This window comes from Tinamus guttatus, unplaced genomic scaffold (genome assembly GCF_059628265.1).
Source record: "Tinamus guttatus ecotype Peru unplaced genomic scaffold, ASM5962826v1 Tinamus_guttatus_pri_ptg000690l, whole genome shotgun sequence".
NCBI classification, from domain to species: Eukaryota; Metazoa; Chordata; class Aves; order Tinamiformes; family Tinamidae; genus Tinamus; species Tinamus guttatus.
In genome coordinates, this window is record NW_028289224.1 from 87,350 (window position 1) to 109,878 (window position 22,529).

At 51.3% G+C, this 22,529-nt stretch overlaps 1 protein-coding gene across 1 annotated transcript; it reads right to left on the reverse strand.

Moving 5' to 3' along the window:
• Positions 1-6,793: 6,793 nt before the first annotated feature.
• On the reverse strand, positions 6,794-21,690 carry LOC104577876 (cytochrome P450 26B1). The gene is made up of 5 exons (XM_088536660.1): positions 21,448-21,690; positions 10,922-11,197; positions 9,502-9,657; positions 8,000-8,281; positions 6,794-7,200 (listed from the first exon to the last, which is right to left on the reverse strand). Exons 1-5 carry the CDS (start codon positions 21,649-21,651, stop codon positions 6,808-6,810), a joined length of 1,311 nt encoding a protein of 436 aa, XP_088392786.1. The 5' UTR covers positions 21,652-21,690; the 3' UTR covers positions 6,794-6,807.
• Positions 21,691-22,529: the final 839 nt, after the last annotated feature.

A 22,529-nucleotide genomic window follows, 5' to 3' on the forward strand; every position in this document is an offset into this window, starting at 1 on the left:
GAGGGAACTAACTGTTCAAGTACTGTCCGAGACATGTAGGGAACATTTGTTTTTGGAGCCCATACTCCTTAGCATTAGTATGACATGCAGGGATGTGCTCAACATTAATTTAACTCAATTTCCTATGTTATCTAATGGTGGCTTTGAGAAGTTACTGTTTACTGTTTGGATGAAGTCCACCTGATAGGAGAAATGGAGAGACAGAACATTAAGCAGATCTGGAGCAATGCCAAAAATCCTTGCCTTCCTGCTCACGCTTAGCCCTGTCTAAATTGAAATGTGAAAATATTCTCCTCGCACTTTAACAGATAAGCAGGTTAACAAGCAAAGTGCTGAAGGTTGTGCTACTGCAGTGGAGCTAGGCAATCTGCACAGATTTCGAGCAGGAAAGTCGAGGTTGAAATGAGTAAAACACATTTTGCCAAGGTCTCTGTCTTGCAGCCCCTTCTTGGTGTGCTGTAGCTGACACTTGCCCATCTTCATTATCTCTGGGAAGCTCAGGTTCCTGGGGAAAGAGTGTTTTGAGAGAATCTCCCATGGCATCTCAACTTTAACTCAGCTAACATACAGAATACCTACTGAGAACATTATCAGGCCACCATGTGCAAACAGCTGGAAGAAACTAGCACAAAATTTCCACTGGCTTTTCAGGACAGACACCACCACTTTGCTGGTGGGACATGGAATATGGTTGAATTGGGCTATCCAGTTACCACTATGTGCGAAAGATGATTTTTTTGGCTCCTCCAAGCCAGCAGCAAGAAAAAATATCTCTCAGTCTGGATAAACTCAAGACATCCTTTCACGGAATCACCTCGAAGGTACATGTGTGCAGCCTCACTAGAATATGTGCTAACTCAAAACACTCTTCAGCCTTCAGCTTTGTGTCTCTAAACTGCAGGTGTAGATGATCTGTTTACACAAAAACACACACACAGCAGACACTGGAGACTTGCAGCATGACCTGGAAGCTCTCCTGCTCCTCTCATTCTCACATATTTCCATGCAAAGTTTTACCATGTTTACCTTTTCACGTGAAAAATAAAATAAATAGAAATTATTAAAAAAAAATCATACACCACTGGGGTGTGTACATTGAGCCAGACTGCAGCCAAGGTCTCCCAGATCACCTTGAGGAAAGCTCTGAATCCAAGAAGCCACCTGGAAACCCACCAGTTTCACCTGCCTCTCTCTCCCTCTCTCTCTCCTCTTTTTTTCCCTTCCCTTCAATAACTTTAGCTCCCATGTCAACCTACCTAGCCATACCCTTAGAAAGACCTGAGTCTAGAGTCTATTCCTGACTTGCAGATTAAAGCCCTGCTCCAACCAACCAAGGGAGAGCAAGAGACATCCCCTGGGGGGTCTGCGTTCAGAAGACCAAGAGAAGAAAACGAAGTCCATGTATACATACATACATACACACACATACACCCCTTTTCTACACTTGCACAACCTTAAAAAAAAAAAGTTTCCAAGAATTTAGCTAGAGTTAAAACAAAGCAAGTAACATGAAACTCGATTCGGGGCCAAATGGAAAGTACACTTGGTACGACCGACCTGCGCTGCTGTACGGGAGCTCCCATGAGACCTCCGTATAAAGCTCCCTGCTTCTGTTGGAGCAGAGCAAGACACATCATCCCACCGCGGATGAAAATAAGAGCCATGAAATAAAATAAATAAAGTGAAGGGGTTGGAGAAAGAGAAGAAAAAAAAATCCCAAAGAGAAAAAGCCAAAAGGAAATGAGCTTCCCTGCTATTAAATAGGTGACAGACGGGTATTATAAATGCATCATGGGTTGGAAGGGAAGAAAGGGCAAGGAGGTAACACATCGTCCCCCTCCAGTCCAGGGAAGGGGCTGGGAACAGGACAGGACCGCGAATGAGCGTAACCGCACGGTGTTTTATTGGCGACGGCCAGCACGGATGCTGCAAGGCCAGGGCTGGCAGGATACCTCCCGACCAGCAATCAGGAAAAGAGAGCAGCCACAGAGCGCCCCAGGGAGGGACCGGTGCCTCAGATCCTCTGGCTGCATTGAAGGGACACAGTCTTGAGTTACATGCTCATATTTTCCAGCCAACTCTACAGGGCTCTTTTAATTCCTTGGGCCGTCACTTCCTTTTGCATGCAAAAGGTTTGCAGCCTCCTGTTTTCCAGCACTCCCATTGCAGCCAGAACAGCAGCAGTACTCACTTTATGGGGAGAAGAGCACAGAGACAGAAGCTAATTGCTTAGCTAATTATCTAATAACTCACCTGAGCCCTCCGTACCCACTCCGCAGCATTGATGCCACCAACAGCTCATCCAGAGTTACCCTGTCCCATGCAAAGCAGCTCCTCCACCACCTGCTTCGCAGAGGCTTAAGATTAAAGGTTCCTTATACTTTTGGGGTACTGGAGGCTCAAAAGAAGCCCCAAGCATGGCAGATTTGGCAACGCTTCCAGCTTTGCTCGGGAACAGGTTGCCCAAGCAGATAATCACTTGGTAGCCCAAGTGCAAGATGAGGAGACCAAACCAACAGTATCATTGCTACTGATCCATGCTCTGCAAGGACTTGGGGTCCTTCCTATCTAAGTTACCCCAGAAAAGTGTTTTCTGCATGCCCCCCCTATATAAGCTTTTTATACCCAGCAGATGATATCTTTTAATGCCATCATTTTAATGCATCGATTATTGAGTGCATATTCTTCAAGCCACAGTGCCATCCTAGCCCCTGAAGAAAGGGCAAGTACAGCGGAAAGTCAAAAGGAGCTCCCCAAATGATCCTGTTTGGTGTGGCAACAACATTCCTGCTGGGTGGCCCATCCCACCCATGTGTGGTGCAGTCTCCCAAAGGAGCTAGTGGTGATGACCAGGACCCAGCGCAGCTGGAGACAAGCTCCTCTCCTGTCCCTCCTCCTTGGTTCTGCCCCATACCTGCGTCTGTTGTAGATGCTGGGGAGATGCAATTCAGGATGGCCTGGGTTTGAACAATGGAGTCACCAGGTGGGAAAGGACATTAAGAGGGGTCACCTGCAGCAGGTTGCTAGATTTTGACCATCTCCTGGGATGGAGACTCCAAGATCTCTCTGGGCAACATGTTGCAGGGCTTGACTCTCCTAGCAGTAGAAAAGCTTTTTACATTTAATTGGAATCTCCTGCTTGTCAATCTGTGCCTCCTGCCCATGGCACCCACTATCCTCTTGGCCATAACAGGAAGAGAGCAGAGAAGCTCAGCAGAGATCATCGCTCCAGCCACTAGCTCCCACATTCCAAAAATCCCAGTTCCCAGGACAGGGATGTTACCTTGAAACCCCAAACCAGGAGGTCACAAGCCATTCAAGAAGAGATGAAAAGGATATGAAATAAAGGAAGATTTGGAGAAGGTGTGGAGATTTGGCTCTTTTTATTAGGGAAGTCTATAAAATAGCCACATGGATTATTTTTTTTAAAGATCACAAAATACACAACATTCATCCTAATATATGACACATAATATTATATACATATTAAAAACCATATGACTGAAACACATGTTCACACGGCACCAATTTCATAACGAAAAACCCCACAAGTGCTTTTTTCTTTTTTTTTAATATTAAAAAACAACTGTGATAAAACATATTAATATTTTTCCAGACAATGTTTACAATAAAGAGAAAAGAAATCATATTTTACTATAAAACAAATATTTAACAGCAAAACTTTATACTAAATATCTATTTTGAATTATAACAAAAATAGTACTTATAATAGTTTAAGGACAGATCAAAAAAATGTGTATAAAATAATATTATAGCGAATTGGACTGTGCTAAGAAAAAAATATATTTCTGAGATTCAAAGTGCTTTATTCTGCAAACTCACTGCAGCAACTTCTTTTAGTCAAGTTATATTAGTTAGGAATGGTAAAAGGAAAGTATGACTTACTTAGGCCTAGATAAAATACTCACACACACAAACATTATATATACATTGGACGTAAGCATTATATATATAATGGGTGTATGCACCTTAGAGGAGCTCTCCCCCATCAGTCGCTCATTCAAAAGCATGTTTGGTTTTTCACTTTGTGATGACGGCAAAAGTCAAAACACACACACAAAAACAGCGTTTTTTGAAGGGCCCCCTTCGCTGATTTCCCACAGGAGTGACTGAGTGATATCTCCGTGATCTCTCCGACAGGTTTTTGCTATCACAATAGTGGCTGGAGCTCCATGCAGAGCCCGCTGCAAAGGCGCCCATGGGCTTCCTGCTCTCGCCCTTCCTTGCCTGCCCCACCACCACCATCCATCCCCCTTCCCATCTCCCACCTCCCCCTTTCCTCCTTCCCATCTCCGCTGAGCACAACTGGACGCCTCTCAACTCTAGGGCTCTAGTGCTTTCCTTGGCTGTTCCCTGCGGACACTCGGCCACCTCCTGTTCCTGCATTCCCTGGGTGGCTCTAGGGGGAGAAGACCCTGGACACCCTCCCATTCCACCTACCTGTCCCCAAGCGCTTGCCGCAGGAGGTTCAGCCAGTCCTTCTGCAGTTTCCTTGCATCTCTGTGTTTTGGGATTTCCTCTTGATTGGAATTAAGCCTGCTTTCCCAAAGGGAATGTTTTCTTTTCATCAGGGGCAAGGAGCACCTGAAACCTCCTGACAGTGCCTGAGCCTGCATCTTCCATCCCAATTTCCAGGACTGCAAATTAGCTGAGCTTCGGCTTCCAGGGACCTGGTCCCAAGGCACCAGGTAGCTCCCGAGACCTCACTCTGGACATTGACATGTTGCTCCCAAACCACAAGGTGAGGTGTGGAGCTGAAGAAGTCTCCTGAGAAGACCAAGAGTTGGGTCTCAAGTCAGTCCAGGTTAACTCAAAGACTTCTGCTAAAAACAAACAGTGGTGGCAGGAGCAGCAAATCTCAGAGAGTGCCTGTAATCCAACCATGCACTTTGGTACAAGTGGGGGAACATCCCACCAGAGGGTCCTGTATGATTTCAGCTTGGCTCACTGCAATTCAATCTCTAGGGCTTCCCCCTGCTAGAAAACTTCCTCCCTCTTCTCCGGTCCTGAGCAGACGATGGGCTGACATGGCCATCGTTCACTTATCACTTCCTTAGACCTTCCAAAGAGATGCCCACGCATCAAAAGCACGACCTGCAAAGCAATCTGGTAGGAAACATCTCCCTTTCTCCCTTCCTCTCCCAGCCCCTCCAACTCATCTGGACATCATTAGGCAAGATCGAGCCACCCACCCTGGCTCTCCTTTGGTCCTTCTCTGCCTTGGAGATAGGAGAGGTCCAATGGGACCATGCGATGCCACCACACACATTGCTTCTCCAGGATGGAAATGCCTCTCCAGGGCAATCTAGAGAGGAATTTCCCCATCCAGGCATTGGATACAGACACCTGCCCTCACCAGGGAACTCAATCTTGCCTTGACCCCAACCCACCCAAACTGGGGCATCTCAAGCACCCAGGGACCTTGGAGCTGAACCTGCGTGCACGGCCCCATCCCAATCAAGCACCACCCACCCACTCCGCTCGCACCCTGGAAACATCTTGCATGCAAAAAATGATTAATGCTAATAATCATAATGCATCGGGAATAAGCCGACCAGCAAATCCAAGGCAAGGTACCTTGGTGGCCACCACAGGAGTCCCTGCCAATGAAAAACGCCCCAGCACGAGACGGACAAATGAGGCACCCGCCGCCTTAGTTATAGAGATCATCTTTAATGCTCAAATGCCTCCCGGGAGAGGGGGCACATGGAAAATAAAATAAAAAATAATAATAATAATTAAAAAAAAAAACAGAGAGGGAGCCTCGGCGTGCGGCCAGAGGGGTTTCGAGGTCAGTGCGCGCACCCTGAGGAAGAGCCAGAGCCAGCGGCAGGGGGACAGACACGCAGGAAAACAACCCAGAGCGGCGTTCCCACGTGCTGGAAAAGAGGCCGCCGGAAGCGGCACGGCAGACGGATGGGGACACGCAGGCCATGTAGCAGCAGCAGGTGACTCAACGAGAAAAAAATGATTTGTTTTTTAAAGGGAAAAAAAGACAAAAAAGAAGACCCCTCCATCCCCACCTGCAGGCCCCCAAATTAAAAAATGAAAGTGAAAATCAAAACGCACTTGCCTGGGGACCTCGCTCCTGCTCTTGGAAGCGGTGGCCTGCAGCTCGCTCGCCACGGAAAGACATGGAAACCCCCCCCAAAAACACGATTGAACAAACAGATAACCCCCCATCGTACCCCACCCCACTCCCCCCAAAAATAAAACACTGTTATCACCAGCTAATTTAACACTGTTAAAAAAGGACCAGAGGCCGCCGGAGGGTCTCGGCTGCCGCTCAGGTTTGGCCGGATCCCAGTCAAGGGGATGCGGGGTGGCCGGAGCTGGGGCTCCTGAAGCCTTTCCCGCTGGCGGCACTCCTCCTCACAGCAAAAGGTTTTCATAGATATTTATATATATATTTATAATATTTAGATACTGTGTATGGTCAGCCAGTCCTGGCTCTAGATGGGTTGGGAAATTCTTCTCCCCCTTTTTTTTTTTTTTTTGAGAATTTTTTTCTTTTTCTTCCTTTTTTTTTTTTTTTCAATTTTTCTCCTCTGGACGGGATGAAACACGTGGCACCCCCGATCTTCTCCGGGCCCCCACAAAGAGGGCGAGCGGCATCGGCGCATCTGCTGACGGAGCAAACAGTCTTGACCTGGCCTGCAAAGTGAGTGGTGCAGAGGAGCCCCTCGTGACCCTCCTCCTCCTCCTCTCCGTCCCCTGTGTCCTCCCCACTGCTCCCACCCCACCCCTCTGTCCCCGTCTGCCCTTCCCAGGGCAGCCGGAGTGGCTCTACACCGTCGCCCCTAACATAGCGTCCGTCTCCGTCAGGATCTCGTTCTGGTTGGAATCCAGTCCAAAGAACTTAACCTTGAGCCCGTCAACCGGGTGCACCACAGGCACCAGGGTGATTCTGGGGAAAGTCCTGGTGGCGAGCTCGAAGCGGCTGGTGCTGGCCAGCTCAATGGCCAGTGCCTTGAGGAACAGCTTGGCCAGGTGCTTCCCCAGACAGGTCCGTACTCCTCCTCCAAAGGGGAGGTAATGGAACCTGCCATCCTTGTCTTCGCTGCGGCCCTGCCCAAAGCGCTCAGGGTCGAAGACATCCACATCTTTGAACACAGGCGCCGTGTCGTGGGTGTCCCGGATGCTGTACATGACGCTCCAGCCCTTGGGAATCTGAAAACCCTGCGCAGAAAGGGAAGGGGTGGAGAGAAAACACAAACGGGTCAACTGTGCTGTAGGGAGACTTGGAAGGAGACCGGGAGAAGGAGATAGAGCAAAGGTGAACTCTTTTTCTCCTTTTCTTTGGGGTGACTCCTGGTCTATAGCACGGATTTCAGAGAAGAACAGAGAGTTGTTCAGGGCCTGGGTGATGAGGAACAGGGTGAGTTTATCATCCTGCGAGCACTTTAAAAGGTTCCCATATTGAACCATCACATTAATAGGAATTACAGCAACAGACAGGTCTCAAGGTTTGGTTTTGCTCACAGGACATGCCCTCCATGGTGCTGAGCAACCCGCCCATCATCTGGCAGGCAGCAGATGCCCTTCGCAGTCAACCTTTCCCAGGATTTCTCTTGTCCTCCCAAAGATCTAATTGTATATGTCTTAGCAGTTGGTATTGAGCCGTATCTTCCCCATCTCCTTCGTTTCCTCCAGCTCTCCCCGACATGGGAGAGTATCTTGGCTATATTAAGAGTCTCTTGGTCTTTTCCTCCAAGGAGGGTCTCTCTTCTCTCTCTGCCCACTAAAACACAGCAGATCCTGACATTACTGAGACCCCTGACCCATCTGTCAAAGCTAAGCAATGGAATCATAGAAACATTATGGTTGGAAAAGACTTTTAAGATCATCAAGTCCAACCAAATGGGTTCAGATATCACCTGGAGGACAGACATTGCAAGAGCGCTGGAGATCAAGATGTTAAAAGGAGAAGACAATGATGCAGGAGAAACGCTGGGGCCAAGGATCAGCAAATACTCACATCCAGCTCGAAGGTCTGCAGCACTGTCCGGTACCCGCCGGAAATGGGAGTGAAGAGGCGAAGCACCTCCTTGATGACGCAGTCCAGGTAGAAGAGGCTGTTGATGTTGTCCAGCCGCAGAGAGCCCTCACAGATGCAGCCATTGTGGAGGATGCCCTTGCTCCGCAGCTCCTCCCGCAGCTTCTCCAGAACCCGCGGGTGCTTGAGGAGTTGCATGATCAGAGAGGTGCTAGCACTGGCAGTGGTCGCATAGGCAGCGAAGATGAGCTCCAGGGTGCCATCCTGCAAGGCAAACAGTGGGGAGATGGGGTGAGGAACAGCAAGGGCAGGTTTTCCCTTCCTGACAAAGGATGGACATGTTCTTCTGAGGCTGACATGTGGATCCTGCTGCCACGTGGGACAGCAAAATCACTCAGGGCAGCCCCGGCTATGCAGCATTACAGTCCTGGGGGGTTCCCCAAGCATTTCCCTGCCTTTTCTGGCATAAGAAAGGAACATACTATGGTCTATGTGTCTTCTTCTCCCACAGCACTGGACACCTTACCTACACAGGAGCTGTTTTTCCTGTTTCAATGAGACAAACCATCTCACCCTGCTATGGTAAATGCCCCACCAGACTACAGGACAAGGTAGCCCAAGGTTTTGTGGGTCTGTCATGTCCTTTTAACCACCTTTCCCACCAGAACCACTCTGCCAGCCCTGTAGCTATGGTTCACATTGGATCCCACCATGATGCAGAAGGCGCAGGAGAGCCATGCGGTGGTGGTGACCCACCAGCTCCAGCCCAAGCAGGGTCTGGACCAGTGGCCAAAGCACAGAGGATTGCTTTCATGGGCCAGTGCTCGGGTCTGCTCCTCAGCTGCAGCTAGATGCTGAGCTGATGCTACAGAGATTTCAGACCTCCTTTCCCTAATAGACAGCTCTCCAGGCCCAGACCTGTATTGTTCCAAGATCCCTTCTTGCCTCCCTTCTCAAAAACTATCTTGTGTGAAATTCTGGACAACCAACTACAGGGAAAGACCCATAGAGCCTTGCTCAGAGTTAGCAACAGGCTTGCGGAGAGCTGCAGAAGCTGGAGAAAAGTCCCTGTGAACAGCTCTTAATAGTGCATGAAGGACAAGCTGTGTGGCCATCCCACTACAGATAACCACCTGCTGAGGGATCATACGGCTTTTAGCAAGGGCTGAAAGTGATTGGCAAGTAAATATGGCCCATTGGATAATTGGCTTGGTGGCACCACGAGCCTGGACAAGGATTTACCTGCAGCTCCAGTAATGCACCCTGGTTACCCCATGTTGAGTAACTGTCTAGGATTGACCAGCAACTTCCTCCTCACGTCGGCTTGAGCTTCACTCTTAGAGAAATCCCTGCCTCAAGCAGAACGATCGCCTGGCAGCAATAACATGGCCATGGGGAAGAGGACCCAGACATCCAGTAACTCTTTCAGGTGGCTACAGAGCCTAAGACCTCCAAGCCAGAGGGAGGACAGGGAGCATCTTTACCTTCAGCTCCTGCATGGTGAGCTCCTTGCCATGCTCTTTGCCGCTTTCTATGAGGATATCCAGAGCGTCAGCGTAGTCCTTGCCCTGCGTGTTCTGCAGTTTCTCCTGGATGGCCTTCTCCAACCCCTTCTGCAGTGTCTCACGTGCTCGGATCCCCTGGGGAGCAAGAAGCCATCAGACCACTCAGGGCACGCTAGCACAATCATCCCCAGCCTGTCCTGGGCCAGCCGGTAATGCTCGGTGTCTAGGGACAAGGTCAGGAGGACACGTCCAAGGAGCATGACTGGGATGGCGGGAAGCTGGGAGTGACCCCCCCACAAGACTCCTTTGAGGTCAGAAGAACATAAGCCTCTCCCTGCAACTTGTCTAGCCCACCAACCTGCTCCCAGCTGCAATTACAGATGCTCAAAGAGAAGTATAAAAATGCTGTAGTCGTTGCCTGCCCAGGAGGAGAAGGCCCAAAGCAGGCAAGATTACAGGAGAGGCTAATCAGCACCTACGTGCAAACGACAGGTCTGACGTGGGAGCCCCCGTATTGCACCAATTCACATGCCTCCCCCTTGCCCGGAGATTCAAGAAAGCGCCTGGGAAAATTCTCTCTCAAAGGAAGCCAGTCAACTGGTCTGAAAGGAGTCTCTTCCCAAGAGCGTAATGGGCTTGCCAAGCGATTTTATCACCCAATCTCACTAAAGCCATTGCTCATTGAGCTAACGCGCTGCTGCAAAGGCTTTAAAAAGATGCGTCGGGGTCATTCGTGCACTTAAAGAACAACAATGAGATGTGCAGTAGCAGTCACAAAAATCGTTTGAAAAAAAAAATCATTTTTCTACGAGCATTTTTGCCCCAAAACTCAAGACGGAAAAAATCCAACTTTGGACAATGTTGTTCTGTTATGTTTCCATTTTGCATTTCATGCGAAAACTAGAAGAGCTCTAGGAATGAGGAGATCCACCACTCTGTTCTGGCCATTTCAAAGGTGAGAAGGGTCAAATTAGCCAAAAAAGATTTAAAACTAAAAAAAATCACTTGTAACAAGTGGTGACAATTACCATTTAAATATGAGTAACCCCCATTGTGTTCTCCATCACATTGACTCATAGAGCACTTTTAAGCACTCTAAAAACCTACTGGAAGAAATTGTTCTGCATATCCTGACATGATTGCAGGCCTCACACGGCAAAAAAGCTTTGTCCCATCTGATCTCAACCCCTTCCCTCATTAGCAACCTCAGATTTATAGAGTCTCAGCCCTTCCTAGTCATCAACCGTTTTGACTCTACTAACAGATGGCTTTGTAGCCCCAAACTGACCCTATTCCAGAACTCAGCTGGTGAGGAGACATCCCAACAGCAACACAAAGATAAGATTCAGCTACCACCGCATTCGTCGCAGATCGGTGTTACCAGCTCTTCATGTCTTACCCTCCTGTAGCCGCTGAAGGGCAGATCCACAGGCAAGGAGAAAACATTCTCCACAAACTGCTGATAGACCGCAAAGAGCCGGCTGAGCTCCTCATCAGGGATGCAGAAACCCAGCAGGACACGGATGGCCATGCGGAAGGTGAGCTTCTGGGCCTCGTGGTAGACGTTGATGGACTCTGGGTTGCTGCTCCAGGCCCGCAGGGTGTCTTTGATCACCAGCTGGATCTTGGGGAGATAGCTCTCCAGGGCCTCATGGCTGAAGATTTTGGAGAACACCTGCAAAAGAGCACAGGGACATGTTTCTACACAGTTCTTTTTGTGTTCTCTAATAACCCGCTTCTGCCCATAAATAGGGATATCAAAGGCCTGAGCAGAGTGCTGCTCATTGTCAGGAATTGCTGATGTCTAAAATAATAACCCAAAAGGGCTGATAGAGAAACATCATTCGAAGTAGTCTCCATAGGCCGATACCCATCACGGCCATCGTAAGTACCTGGCAAGAACAAGGTACCCATGAGCCACTCTCCACCAAGGAACCAGAGACAGGGAGAAAATGAGTCATCCTGCACCCAACAGAAGGGGCAAGAGCTGCCTTTCCCACAGCTCCATATCCCACAGCTGGATCCCTTGGTGTCTGGCAAGATAGGAGCTCAGAGTCAAGCTCACCCCACAACTCCAGTGCTACCAATAGGGCTTGCCTATGTGGGTTCTCTAGTGTCTATTACTATGGTTGTGTTCACACAGGCAAGCTTTTACTTTCTCAATGGGGAGCACTAACAATTTTTGTCATCCCCCTCCTTTAAAAGCTATTAAAATAATCATTTTGAGGCCCTTAGGGCCCCCATGACATCTGCCTGAGCTTAGGCAGAAGCTTAGGCAGGAGTTCAAGTGTTCCTGGGGTGGGGGGGGGGGGGGGGGAAGCAGAGGCTGAGCTCACACATGGTTCGTTTCCTCGGGACACCAGGCTCAAGCCCCGTGTCAGCAGACAGCAATATTTTAGGCTCTGTGAGTAAACACCGTGCCGAGGAGCGCAGCAATGCCAGGAATGTCCGCGCTCGCCCAGGACAAGAGCACAGCCTGGGCTTTTCAGGCCGTGTCCCCCTTCCTGTCCTCGCCGCGTCCCTCCACCAGCTTCTTGTCCCCAGGCGCTCCGATGGGGAGCCGGGGGAAGGCCGGGAAAAGTGCTGTTTGTTTATTCAGCATTAACCTCCATGCAGCTGGGGGCACGCGCACGCGCACCGTGCGCTCCAGCTCTCCAGGAAAATCCCATCAAAGAGGGCTCCGACGGAGGCACGCAAGGCTGCAAAGGACGCACAGAGCCCGCATGCTCCAACCATGAAGAAAAGCAAGAAAGCAAAAATTCCTGCTCTCTACAAAAGTGTCTAAACTTCACAAAGATGCAAATGGGAGATTTTCCTTTCCCCACTCCGGGTCAGCACTCGCTTTCTTGGCATTTTCCTGGACGCAGGCTGGCATTGCTCACGCTTGCCGCTCGCTACAGCGTTTTCTGGTGAAATAACAGCCCTGGGCCCTTTGAGCCCAATGCAGGGGCTCAGCAAGAACCAAAATTCCCCGCATGGCCAGTGCCAGGGAGGATGAATGAACAAGCAGGAAAAATGAGTGAATGGGCAGGAAAAATGAATGGGCACCAAGAGTGCAGAAGAAAGGGGCCCATTCCACCCGCTTTCTGCTGCTGCTGTCCCATGATTTTTAAGCCACGACCAAGCCGCCGTCCCATGCATTAAAGGGAGTGGGAAAGAAGAAGGAAAAGCTCAAATTAAAGTACTAAACTGAGCAAAAGGTGGCACCAGGAAGGACAGAAGGAGCGTGGGGGCTGCTTGCAGGAGCCAGGAAAGGGGCTGTTTTCCCTGTGGCCACACAACTCTGAGCTACTCCATGGACAGCAAAGGGACAGAGTGATAAAATCTCCACCCTCCTGGCACCAGCGCTCCCAGACTCCCATCCAGGCCAGATTCCAGAAGGCAGGAACAGGTCCCTGATGCCAACACAAAAATCAGGGAGCATTCCGCTTTTTGGGGGATGGAGTGGCAGGTTTGGCTTCTTTTTTCTTTTTTCTTTTTTTTTTTTCGCCTTCTTTTTTTGCTCTTTTTCCCCCAGCAAGGCTCACAGCTCCCCCGAGCGCCACCCCGGCTCGCCGCCCGCGCGCTGCGCGCCGCCTAATCCCAGATGTCAGCGGGCCCTTCCCTCGCCAGACACAAGTCTGGATCCCCTTCCAGTCACCTCCAGTTCAACCCTGCATCTTTCCAGTTGATTAAAAGGGAGGAAAAGGCAGCCAACTTTCCCTCGCGATCCTGCCGCCGCTTCCTAGCCTAAAATCCCTGCGCCCTCTAGTGAAATCAAGTCGAATGTCCCGACCGCTTCCCGGCTCCCAAGCAGGAAGACCGGACGAAGTGGAGATGATCGGAGTGAAACGGGGCTCTGGAGCCTGCAGAAAGCTCCGCAATCCACTGGGAGAGAAGGTCACCCGAGCCCTCGCTGATCCATCTCTGCTTGTCGTAGGATATTTCAAGATTTATGGGCTTTCCTGGTGTCTCAGCTTTCTAGATGCTTCAAAGAGGTCCAGATTCACGTGACCAGGGCAGTCCCTGGTCCTGCTTGCACCTCCAGCCCTGTCCATAACTGTTCTGCAAAGTGATGCCCAAAGCCTCCTTTTGGGATGAGACAGTGGCAGCCTCATCCAATGCATGGCAGCCAGGGAGAGCTCTGCGCTGCTTCCCCTTTCCCGCTTGGACCGCTGGCCCTAAAAATGAAGGAGCTCTTGTCACACTAACATAAAATCACAGAGCTCTTGAGGTCGGAAGGGAGCTCTGGAGATCACACAGTCCAAGCCCCTGCTCAAGCAGGGTCACCTAGATCTCCTAGCCTAAGTGGAAAACACTTCCATAAACCACTTCAGCACCAACACCTGGCATGGTCGGAGCTACATGTTGAAGAAGAGTCCGAAGCGGCCCCTCAGCCTTGCAGAAACTCTATGTACATGTGTGTTCTGGGTAGTATTTGCCGCAAACCTGCCCTGTTGCCCTCTTATAGCAGGTGTCTGGCTTTCCCCACATGATCGGACACTGCCAGACCTGGATCCCATTGGGACGCTCTCATGGGCTCATAAACCTTGGTCTTTGCAAAGTCCCACAGGCTGGATATTCATCCATCACGGAAGGAATCTAGGGCCATTTAAAAGGAAAAGCCAAGAGTTTTCTCTCTAAAATGAGCAGTTTTGTGTTTGCACGTCAAAGCACAGCCCTGCTGCAGGAAGGGCCAGGTGAGGAGCATGGTGCCTCCAGGAGAGCAGGACACAGCCACCTCTCCCAAGGAGAAGCACAAGAGCCCGGCGGGCACCACGATCCATCTGCGCAAGGAGTCCGGTTACAGTATCCCCAGTTACAAATTCCAAGCAGAGGCTATTGCTCCAAACTAGACCCAGCTGGGAAAGGAGGGGAAAAAAAAAAAAAGGCAGAGTGAAACAGTCTCTTTTGCAAGAAGGCGGCTTCACTGAAACTTGAACGATCCAGAAAAAAAAAAAGGGGGGGGGGAGCTAGAAAAAAATGGAAAGGTGGTTTCAACATGCTTGGGCAAAGTTATGGTAGTTATGGTTATTTTATGCATTTCAGTGTTGCTTGCACCCTTTTTTTCTTTTTCTGCACCATCTCTGAATACACTGGTTTGCACGCAAGAGAAAGGGGCACCCACAATGAGCATCTGACCCTCCAGACCTTAAAAAACAGACCATGCCATAGAGGTGATGTGCCTTCATCCCGCGCATCCCCAGGGATGCAGCATCCTGCTCCCCTGGACCAGGACAGTTAAGTCAGGGAACAGAGAGGCCAGAAACCCAAGCCAGAACCCTTGAGTTCTTTGCACATTTTTCTCACCCTCCCGGACCCTCTCTGCAGCAGCAGCAATCAAAGCCTCTCTGCTAAGCTGAGCTCTTACCCTGACCTTAACCTCATATGTCTTTGAGACACCAACTACAATGCCCAGCGTGGGTGGGAGAGGAGGCAATGACCCTGACATCCATCCCTGCCTTTCATCTCCAAGGCCAAAACATTGGCACAGGCAAGAGTTGGGGGAACCCGGCCATGCAGACAGAGCCGAGTCCACCTTCAGTTTTGTCACCTCTCCTCAAGGAGGAAATCAAGAAGAAGAAGGAACGGGGAGCAAAGGCACCAGCATCTGCAGTCCCAGCCCTTTGTAGTGTCTCAGCTTTCCTTGTGTCTCCCCAAGCGTGTTGCTTCAGTTAAGGGAGGGAACATCATGTTAAAGATGAGGATAGCAAAGACACAGGAGCTGCATCCAGCCAGGAAGGCTGATGTGAAAGGTGGGATCAGCTGGCTGGAGAAACCCACCCAGCCAAGTGGATACTGCCTTTCAGGAAGGCAGACTAAAAGAGGAGAAACATAGGAGAAAAGTCCCCTTTCTGCTGGCTCCTGCATCCAAAGCAGATCATCATGATCCTGATACAGATCTCCCAGACCCCAGACGAGTTGTTATGAACCAAAACTAGGCAGATTGCTCAAACTACCTGGAAGGGTAGAGTATGATATGGTGGAAAATAGAGCTAAAGAGCACAGGATGGATCCTCAGGCTGGAAAGCTCTCCTGGCCCTGTGGGACTCATTCTCGGTGCCCCCCATCACCACTGCTGCGATCCACCAGAGCCACGCATGGTAAGTGATGGCAGTGCCACCAAGCAAAGAGCTTAACAGCTCAAGCACGGGTCTTGCCTTCTGCATGCCCAGAGGGCATCCAGTGCCTTTGGGTCTAGAATACGTGGATGGGCCAACGTTCACCATGCGGGACATCAGCACAGGCCCTGGCGTGCCACCCAGAGTCATTGCTCCTGCTTCTCAAAGCACACTTGGTGCTTGCAGGGCATTTGGGGGTGAAAAGCACTATGAAAATACAAGAAAATCCCTATCTAACCTTGCCTTTTTTTTTTAATCAGATGAAATTACTCTGGATTTACACCAGTGTAGATGATGGCAGCATTGGTCTAAAGTCAATGAGCCAACCTGGACACCGAATTCCTTGCTGAGATTGTGATGCTGAGGCTTCATAATGCAATGGGGATGCCTGGGAATGGGGCCGCTTTAGCGCAAAAGGGCCCTTCCCGCCATCGGTTTCTTCTTCCTCCTCCTCCTTCCTCCTCCTCCCCTCTCCCCCAGCCCTGCCCACAGCAGCTGGTTTATATTTGGCTGCAAATTTATGGCCCCTTTTGTGTTCTTAATCCTCTTGCAAACTATATTAAAGCCTCAGACCTTTCTACTTGGTGCTAATAAGCTCAACACTTGTATGCCTCCGAGGCAGAACATTAATTGTGGTGTGTTAATGAATGATGGAGTTTTGGACAGTGAGACAAAGCAGGCCGTGGCTCTGCACTGCTGTCTGCTTCCTCCCCAAGCCTCTGCCTCGAGGACAGCTACCCAGCCCACGGCCTGCTGGGGTTTTTTTATATATACTCCTGCTCTCTTCTTTTTTTGGGCTGTTCGTGCCTATTTTGGGATGGCTGCGCTGGAGGAGAACAGCGCTGGGCTGCCAAAGCTGGATGCTCCGGAGCAAAGTTCAGCTCCCGCTGAAATCCACCCTGCACCGCGTAGCGTAGCCAGACAGGAGGGAACGTCTTCCCAGACACATCCAGCGTGATGCCGCGTGCACGGAGTATCCTCTCACCCTGCTCACTCCAACCCTCACCTCCCACCCCAAAGCAGCCTTGGTATTGCAGAAGCCCCTCGCTAATAAAGACTGGAGAGCTAATTTCCCCCCAGGGCCCGGGGGAAGGTTTCTCCAACGCGTATTAACTTTGGCGGCTTCCAGCAGAGCAATGTTAATAAACAGGGCACAGGAAAGCACAGAGTTACCGGCCTCTTAATCCCGCTTTGTTCCTCCTTGGCACCTTTCAGCCAGGCAGTTCCCAGCCCTCCATCAACACCTAAGGGATTAAGGGCTCCCCTGCGCTGGATCTGGCAGAGAGGATATTCACCTTCTCTAGGGGAAGGGGAAATTGAATCCTTGCGAGATGCTGGGAGGATGCTGAGCTGGGATAACTGCAAACCGAGGAGAGCTCCGAGCCATGGAGCCAGCTCCGATGATATCAGCACAGCAGGCAAAGCAGTCTCTGCACGTCCAGCTCAAGTTCTCTCGCTAAACACTTTGCTGGTGTTAAAAATGCCACCAAAAGGATGAAACTCTTTGGAAATCTTTGCAATAAGTGACCAGCCGCGGGGATAATTTCACAGGCAAGCTGCCAGCCACACCGCTCAAAAGCACATGTGGTTTAAAGCACTTTGCCACTGAGGACCAGCTCTGCGGGCCGAGATGCTGAAGCAGGTGAGCATCATCCACTGCAGCATCTCGCACAGTTTTCACATCCTGCACTGCAAGTAGCCCTGGAGAAACTACGTAGGACCAGCAAGACCATTGAGGTTCAGGGAGAGCAAAGGATCAAGTTGGGATGGAGAAAACCCCACAATGCTTTAAGTTGCATTTTCCACTCCTTAGAAAGTTTTCGTGCAATTGCTCCCCACTGCCAATTGCCCCCGCAAACGCTCCCTGCTCGGTTCCCCACACGCAGAGGGGAAGGTGCAGGCCAGGTGCTTACAGGGAAGCTTTTGGGTGGGAAGGAGCACAAGAAACACCGCTCCAAGGAGCAGGCTGCAAAGCTTTTCCAAGGCTTTTCCTCCCTGTACCTCTTACGGTATCAATGGCCGGATAAGGCGAGTTAAAAGTTATCTTTAATAGTACCAAAGGGTCAGGACTAGAGGAACTCAAAAGGCACCTGTAATTTCTGCCTCAAAGAGTCATCCTGCCTGGAAAATGCTTAGTTTAGTAAAAAAAAAACTTCAGGATCCCGGCCTTGCTGATGGTTGCAAAGGGCTTTTCCTTAAACCGGGAGTGGGGCCAGCTCCACATCCCTCATGACGCCCAAGGCGGGAAGCCAGAAGGGTTTTGACAAGGGTTGCAAAGGGAGGTTACAAAATTTGGACAAGGATGCAAAAAAATAAACGATGGAGTGCAAGCATCACAGGAGAGCAGCCCTTCCCTGCCCACAGGGCTCCCCTCGTGCCTGACCCCGCTCTGGTCGGCGGGTTTCCCTTCTGGACCATGAGGTTCCCCCGAAATCCACAGCGATGCTCAACGCGGTGACACCATGAGGTCCCCAAGAAACCCCAGCCGGGGACTGGAGGTGCCGGGGCGTGGGAGGGGGGGGCCGCGCAAACATCAAACCCGCTCCCCTCGCGACGGCGCCCGCGGGGGGCTCTCCCCGAGTGGGGAAGGAAGAGGCGTTGCCCTTTTAAGAGCGGCGCGGGGCCCCGCGCAGCTCCCGCGGCACAAGGCGCACGTGCCACGAGCAGCGGGGGAGGAGGGGGGGAAAGAGGGGGAATAAGGGGAGGGGATTGGGGGAGGGGCAGCAGCAGGCTCCTCCCCCCACCCCGCGGCGGGGAAGCCCCGTCTGGGCCTCCCTTCCCCTCCCCGGCTTTCGCCATCGCCCTTTTAAATTCCTCAAAGGCCGGCGCGCGCGCGCGCGGGGAACCCGCCGCGTTCCGCGCCCACGTGCGGGCGCGCGCGCGGGAAAGGGAAAAAAAGAGGGAGGCGGGCGCCCACGCATCACCGCGCGCCACGCGTGGCGGGAAAAGGGGGAGGCAGGAAGCGGGAAAACCAACGGCGGGAAGGGGGAACATTCTCACACACACATTCCGCGCGGTCGCGCGTGGGGCCGGAGGGCGGAGGAGGCGGTTTTCCCGCGGCGCCCATACGGTGGATGTCGCCGATGGAGTTGGCCACGGTGTTGGGCCCAGCAGCAATCCTGTGCCGCGCGGCCACACGGTGCGCACCGATGGTGGTGCTCCCCCATGAGGGATCTTGCGCGACGTTCTCCGCTCCCGTCACGCGCGACGAGGTGGCCGCCCCAGCAAGTGCGTCTTTGAACACGTTGCCGTAGCGCGCCCGCGCACGTGGGAGCGGAAGCGGCGGAGTCCCGCGCTGCGCGCGCGCCGGCCTTTGAGGAATTAAAAGGGCGATGGCGAAAGCGGGGAGGGGAAGCCGAGAGCCCGTACCGTCCCCGGCCCACCTTCCCCGCCAGCGGGGCTAGATTTTTGGTGCAGAAGAAAAAGTAGATTATAGTAGCACCGCCCCCCCCCCCCGGTGCCTTCTAATAGAAATTATTAGGGCAGCCACCGCGTTAGATTTATTTTATGCATTATATATCATAGATAATAGATATACATATCTTACGGCAACCTCACCCCACGTGGAAATAGGAAATAATAATAATAACAACAATAATAAAAGCAGTAGGAGGAGGATGCTCCCTGTTCGCAGCCTGTGGCCGTGAGGAAGAAGAGGATGCCCCGAGCGGCTTTGGTGGAAGAATGGGGAGCTTGGGGGGGGGGGGTCCCTAAGGCTTGGCTGTTTTGGGGGGGTAGAAGGGGAGACCTGACGCTCTTTAAGGTACAATAGATGGTCCGATCCGGAAAGTCCCCCATTTCAAAGCCCCCCAGCCCTAAACCGGGGGCAGGGAGCTGGTTTTGGAACCGCCTCCCCGACCGCCACCCCCCATCCTGGCCTCGCTTCTACGCTTTAAAACAAGACACCCCCTTCCCCCCTCTCCCCCCCCCCCCAAAAAAAATCACCTCTGCCTCCATCCCCGCTCACTGCCCGCAGCCAAGTCCCCCCCGCCTCAAAACAAGCCCTGGGGGAGCCCCTAGCGCCTTCCCGGCCCCTTCCTGCCCCCCCGCCATTCCTCCTTTCCCTCCTCTTTTCCTGCAGTTTTACCTTTACCTCTGCTGGCACCGAGAGCCTTTTAACTTTTTTTCCTCCGCTTTTTCCCGCTTTTTCTTTTTCTCCCTCCTCTCCTCCACGCTCCCGTTCCCCCCCACCCCCCCGCCGAAGACTGAATTTGCTTGAAAGGCTGCAATTTGCCTAAGTAAATCTGCAGATTCTGCAGGGCTTTAATAACTTTCCCACATGCTCCGAGGCTTTTGTCAAGAGCGGAGAAACCGCTTGGAAAACATATATATATATATGTATATATATATATACACACACACACACACGTATGTACATATATAAAATAAAGAGCTGGGGGCAGTGAGCGGCTCTCGGGGGTTCCCCCCTCCAGGAAGGCCCGGAGGGGGGCGCGGGAAGCGCTGCACGCATCGCAGCTCCCCAAAGCGTGTGTTTATTTTGCAACAAAAGCGCGGTTGTGAGTGTCAGATGTTCAGGTGACCCGGTTCTTGATCTGCGTAAATATAATTAAAGTCCTTTTTGTGGCATTAATAAAGAGTTATTTGTACACCATTTCCAGGGCCGCACAAAGAGGACCTTTATGTGGGAGCAAGTTGCGAGCGGAGTCCAATTTATACAAAATTTTTTTGTATTTTTAGCCCGGCTCTCTGTTTGGATGGAGCCTGTGGAAAAGCGAGAACCCTTTTCTGGTCCCCCGTTTAAAAAAAAAAATCTGATAAATTTCTTTAAAAAATAAAGCCCTATTGAGAACGCGCCGTTAACCCCTCGGGCGCCGCGCGGGCGCGGGGCGCTGCGCGGGCGCGCAGCCTGCGCCCCTCCCCGCCTTGCGAGCCCGTCAAGGACACGAGACCTGGGCGCATCCTCGCACCGGGTCCCGGGTGATATTTTGGAGCCTGGTGCAAAGTGCGGAGGGGGGGCGGCTATTTTTTTTTTTTTTCTCGCGGGTTTCCCCCCCTTTCCAGGAGAGACCCCCCTGCGTCCCTCACGGTGTCCCTTTGCTGTAGTTTCTCCCCAACAGGGCAGTCTTCGCCCGCCTGCTCTCCTCCGCTCTACCTTTTTCCCTCCCTTTTCTCTATTTTTTCCCCCTCATTTTTTGCACCCCTTATCGCAACGCGGTTCGAGGGGATCCTGCTCCGCCCGGCGCTGTTCAGCACTTAGCAAGGTTAATCCCGGGTTAATCTACCCATTACCCCCGCAGGCTTCCCCAAAGCCCGCAGCGCTGCAGCCCCGCGGGGGAACCCCCAAACACCCCCCATTTGAGGGCTAAAAAAAAAAAAAAAAAAAAAAGGAAGCCTGGAGCCGAAGGGGAGCAGTGGGGCGAAGGAAAGCGGCTCCCCCACGCCGCCACATTCCCCCCCGGGCTAATTCCCACCCCCAGGTTATTTCTGCAATAATTCCAACTGGGGGTGAGGGGACGTATAAAATAAAAAATAAAGACTTTTTTTTGTCGGGGGGGGGAGCCCCCCCCCCCCGGGGGGTGGCTGGGGGGCGAGAAGCGCAGCGCGGCGGCCGCCCCGCTCCGGGCTCCCGCGGCCGCCCCCGGCCCCGCGGCCCCGCTGCGAGCCCGCATGATGCAATCGCAGCGCGGGCAAGAGGAAAAGCAGGAGGGGGAAAGGAGTAAGAAAAAGAGTAAAAGAAAATATGCCAGAACACAAGGGAAAATGAGCAGAAGAAAAAAAAAAGAGGAGGAGAAAAAAAAAAAAAAAGCAGTCCGTCCCGACCCACCTTCCAGGGAGGGAGGAAGGGAGAGGGAATCCTCCTTACCTGCAGGAGCCAGTGGAAGGTTTCGCCGATTAAAGGGAATCCCATAGAGCCTTTAGGGATTGGTAGCTTGCAGGTTTTGTCGCGGGGTGGCAGCCCAGCGGAGCTGCACAGCTGTTGGGATACGGCCAGCAGCAAAGTCAGTGACACCAAGCACGCCGCGAGGGTAGCCAGTGCCGAGACGAGATCAAAACTTGCAAAAAGCATATTTGGAAGAAGGAGGAGGAGGAGGGTGGGGAGAGAAACAGCCCCTTGACAGGCACCGCACTCGCACCCACACACGCGAGAAGAAAAAAAATATCTATGGATATAAGAGCAATAAAATGAGGAAGGCGACGGCAAAGCGCTCTCTGAGCCTTCCTGCTTTGGGGGGGGGGGGGTCCTGCTCAGGGAGGGATGGGGCAGGTGGGGGGCTGGGGCTCCCCCCCCCCTGCACCTCCGACGGGGCAAAAAAAGAAGAAAAAAAAAAGGCAGCTGGAAAAAGAAGAAAAAATAATAATAAAAAAGGTGGTGGCGGGGATTAGTTTTCTCCCCTCTGCAAACTTTGTTCTTGTTTAGAATAAACTTGACAGAGTGACACAGGCGGGAAAAATAAAAAGAGAAAAAAATAGAAACACACACAGCACGAAAAGAGGAAAAAAAAAAGAAAAAAGAGAGAAAAACACACAAGAGGAGATTGCCCCCCAAAAAGAGAGGAGGGGCTGTGTGCAGTTGAGCAGTCAAAAAAAGTCAAGAAAAAGACTGCCAAAAAAAGACCCCAAATGGGGGAAAAATATATATGTATGTAACCCCAAAAAGTCCAAATAATGCAGATGCTCTGGCTCTCGCTTGCTTTCAGCGCAAGCCACACACGCCAAAAAAAAAAAAAAAGAAAAAAAAAGATTTAAAAAAAATTAAAAAAAATCATAAAACAACTCAGCAAAGACCTGGAGAGATGGAAGAATTTAAATAGCTCTCTCTCTATTTATATATATATATATATATATATATATATATATATATATACGTATCTATACACACGTAGCAGTCAGCTCGGTTTATATCGCTATCTATATATATAAATATATCTCCATAAATATACGCGT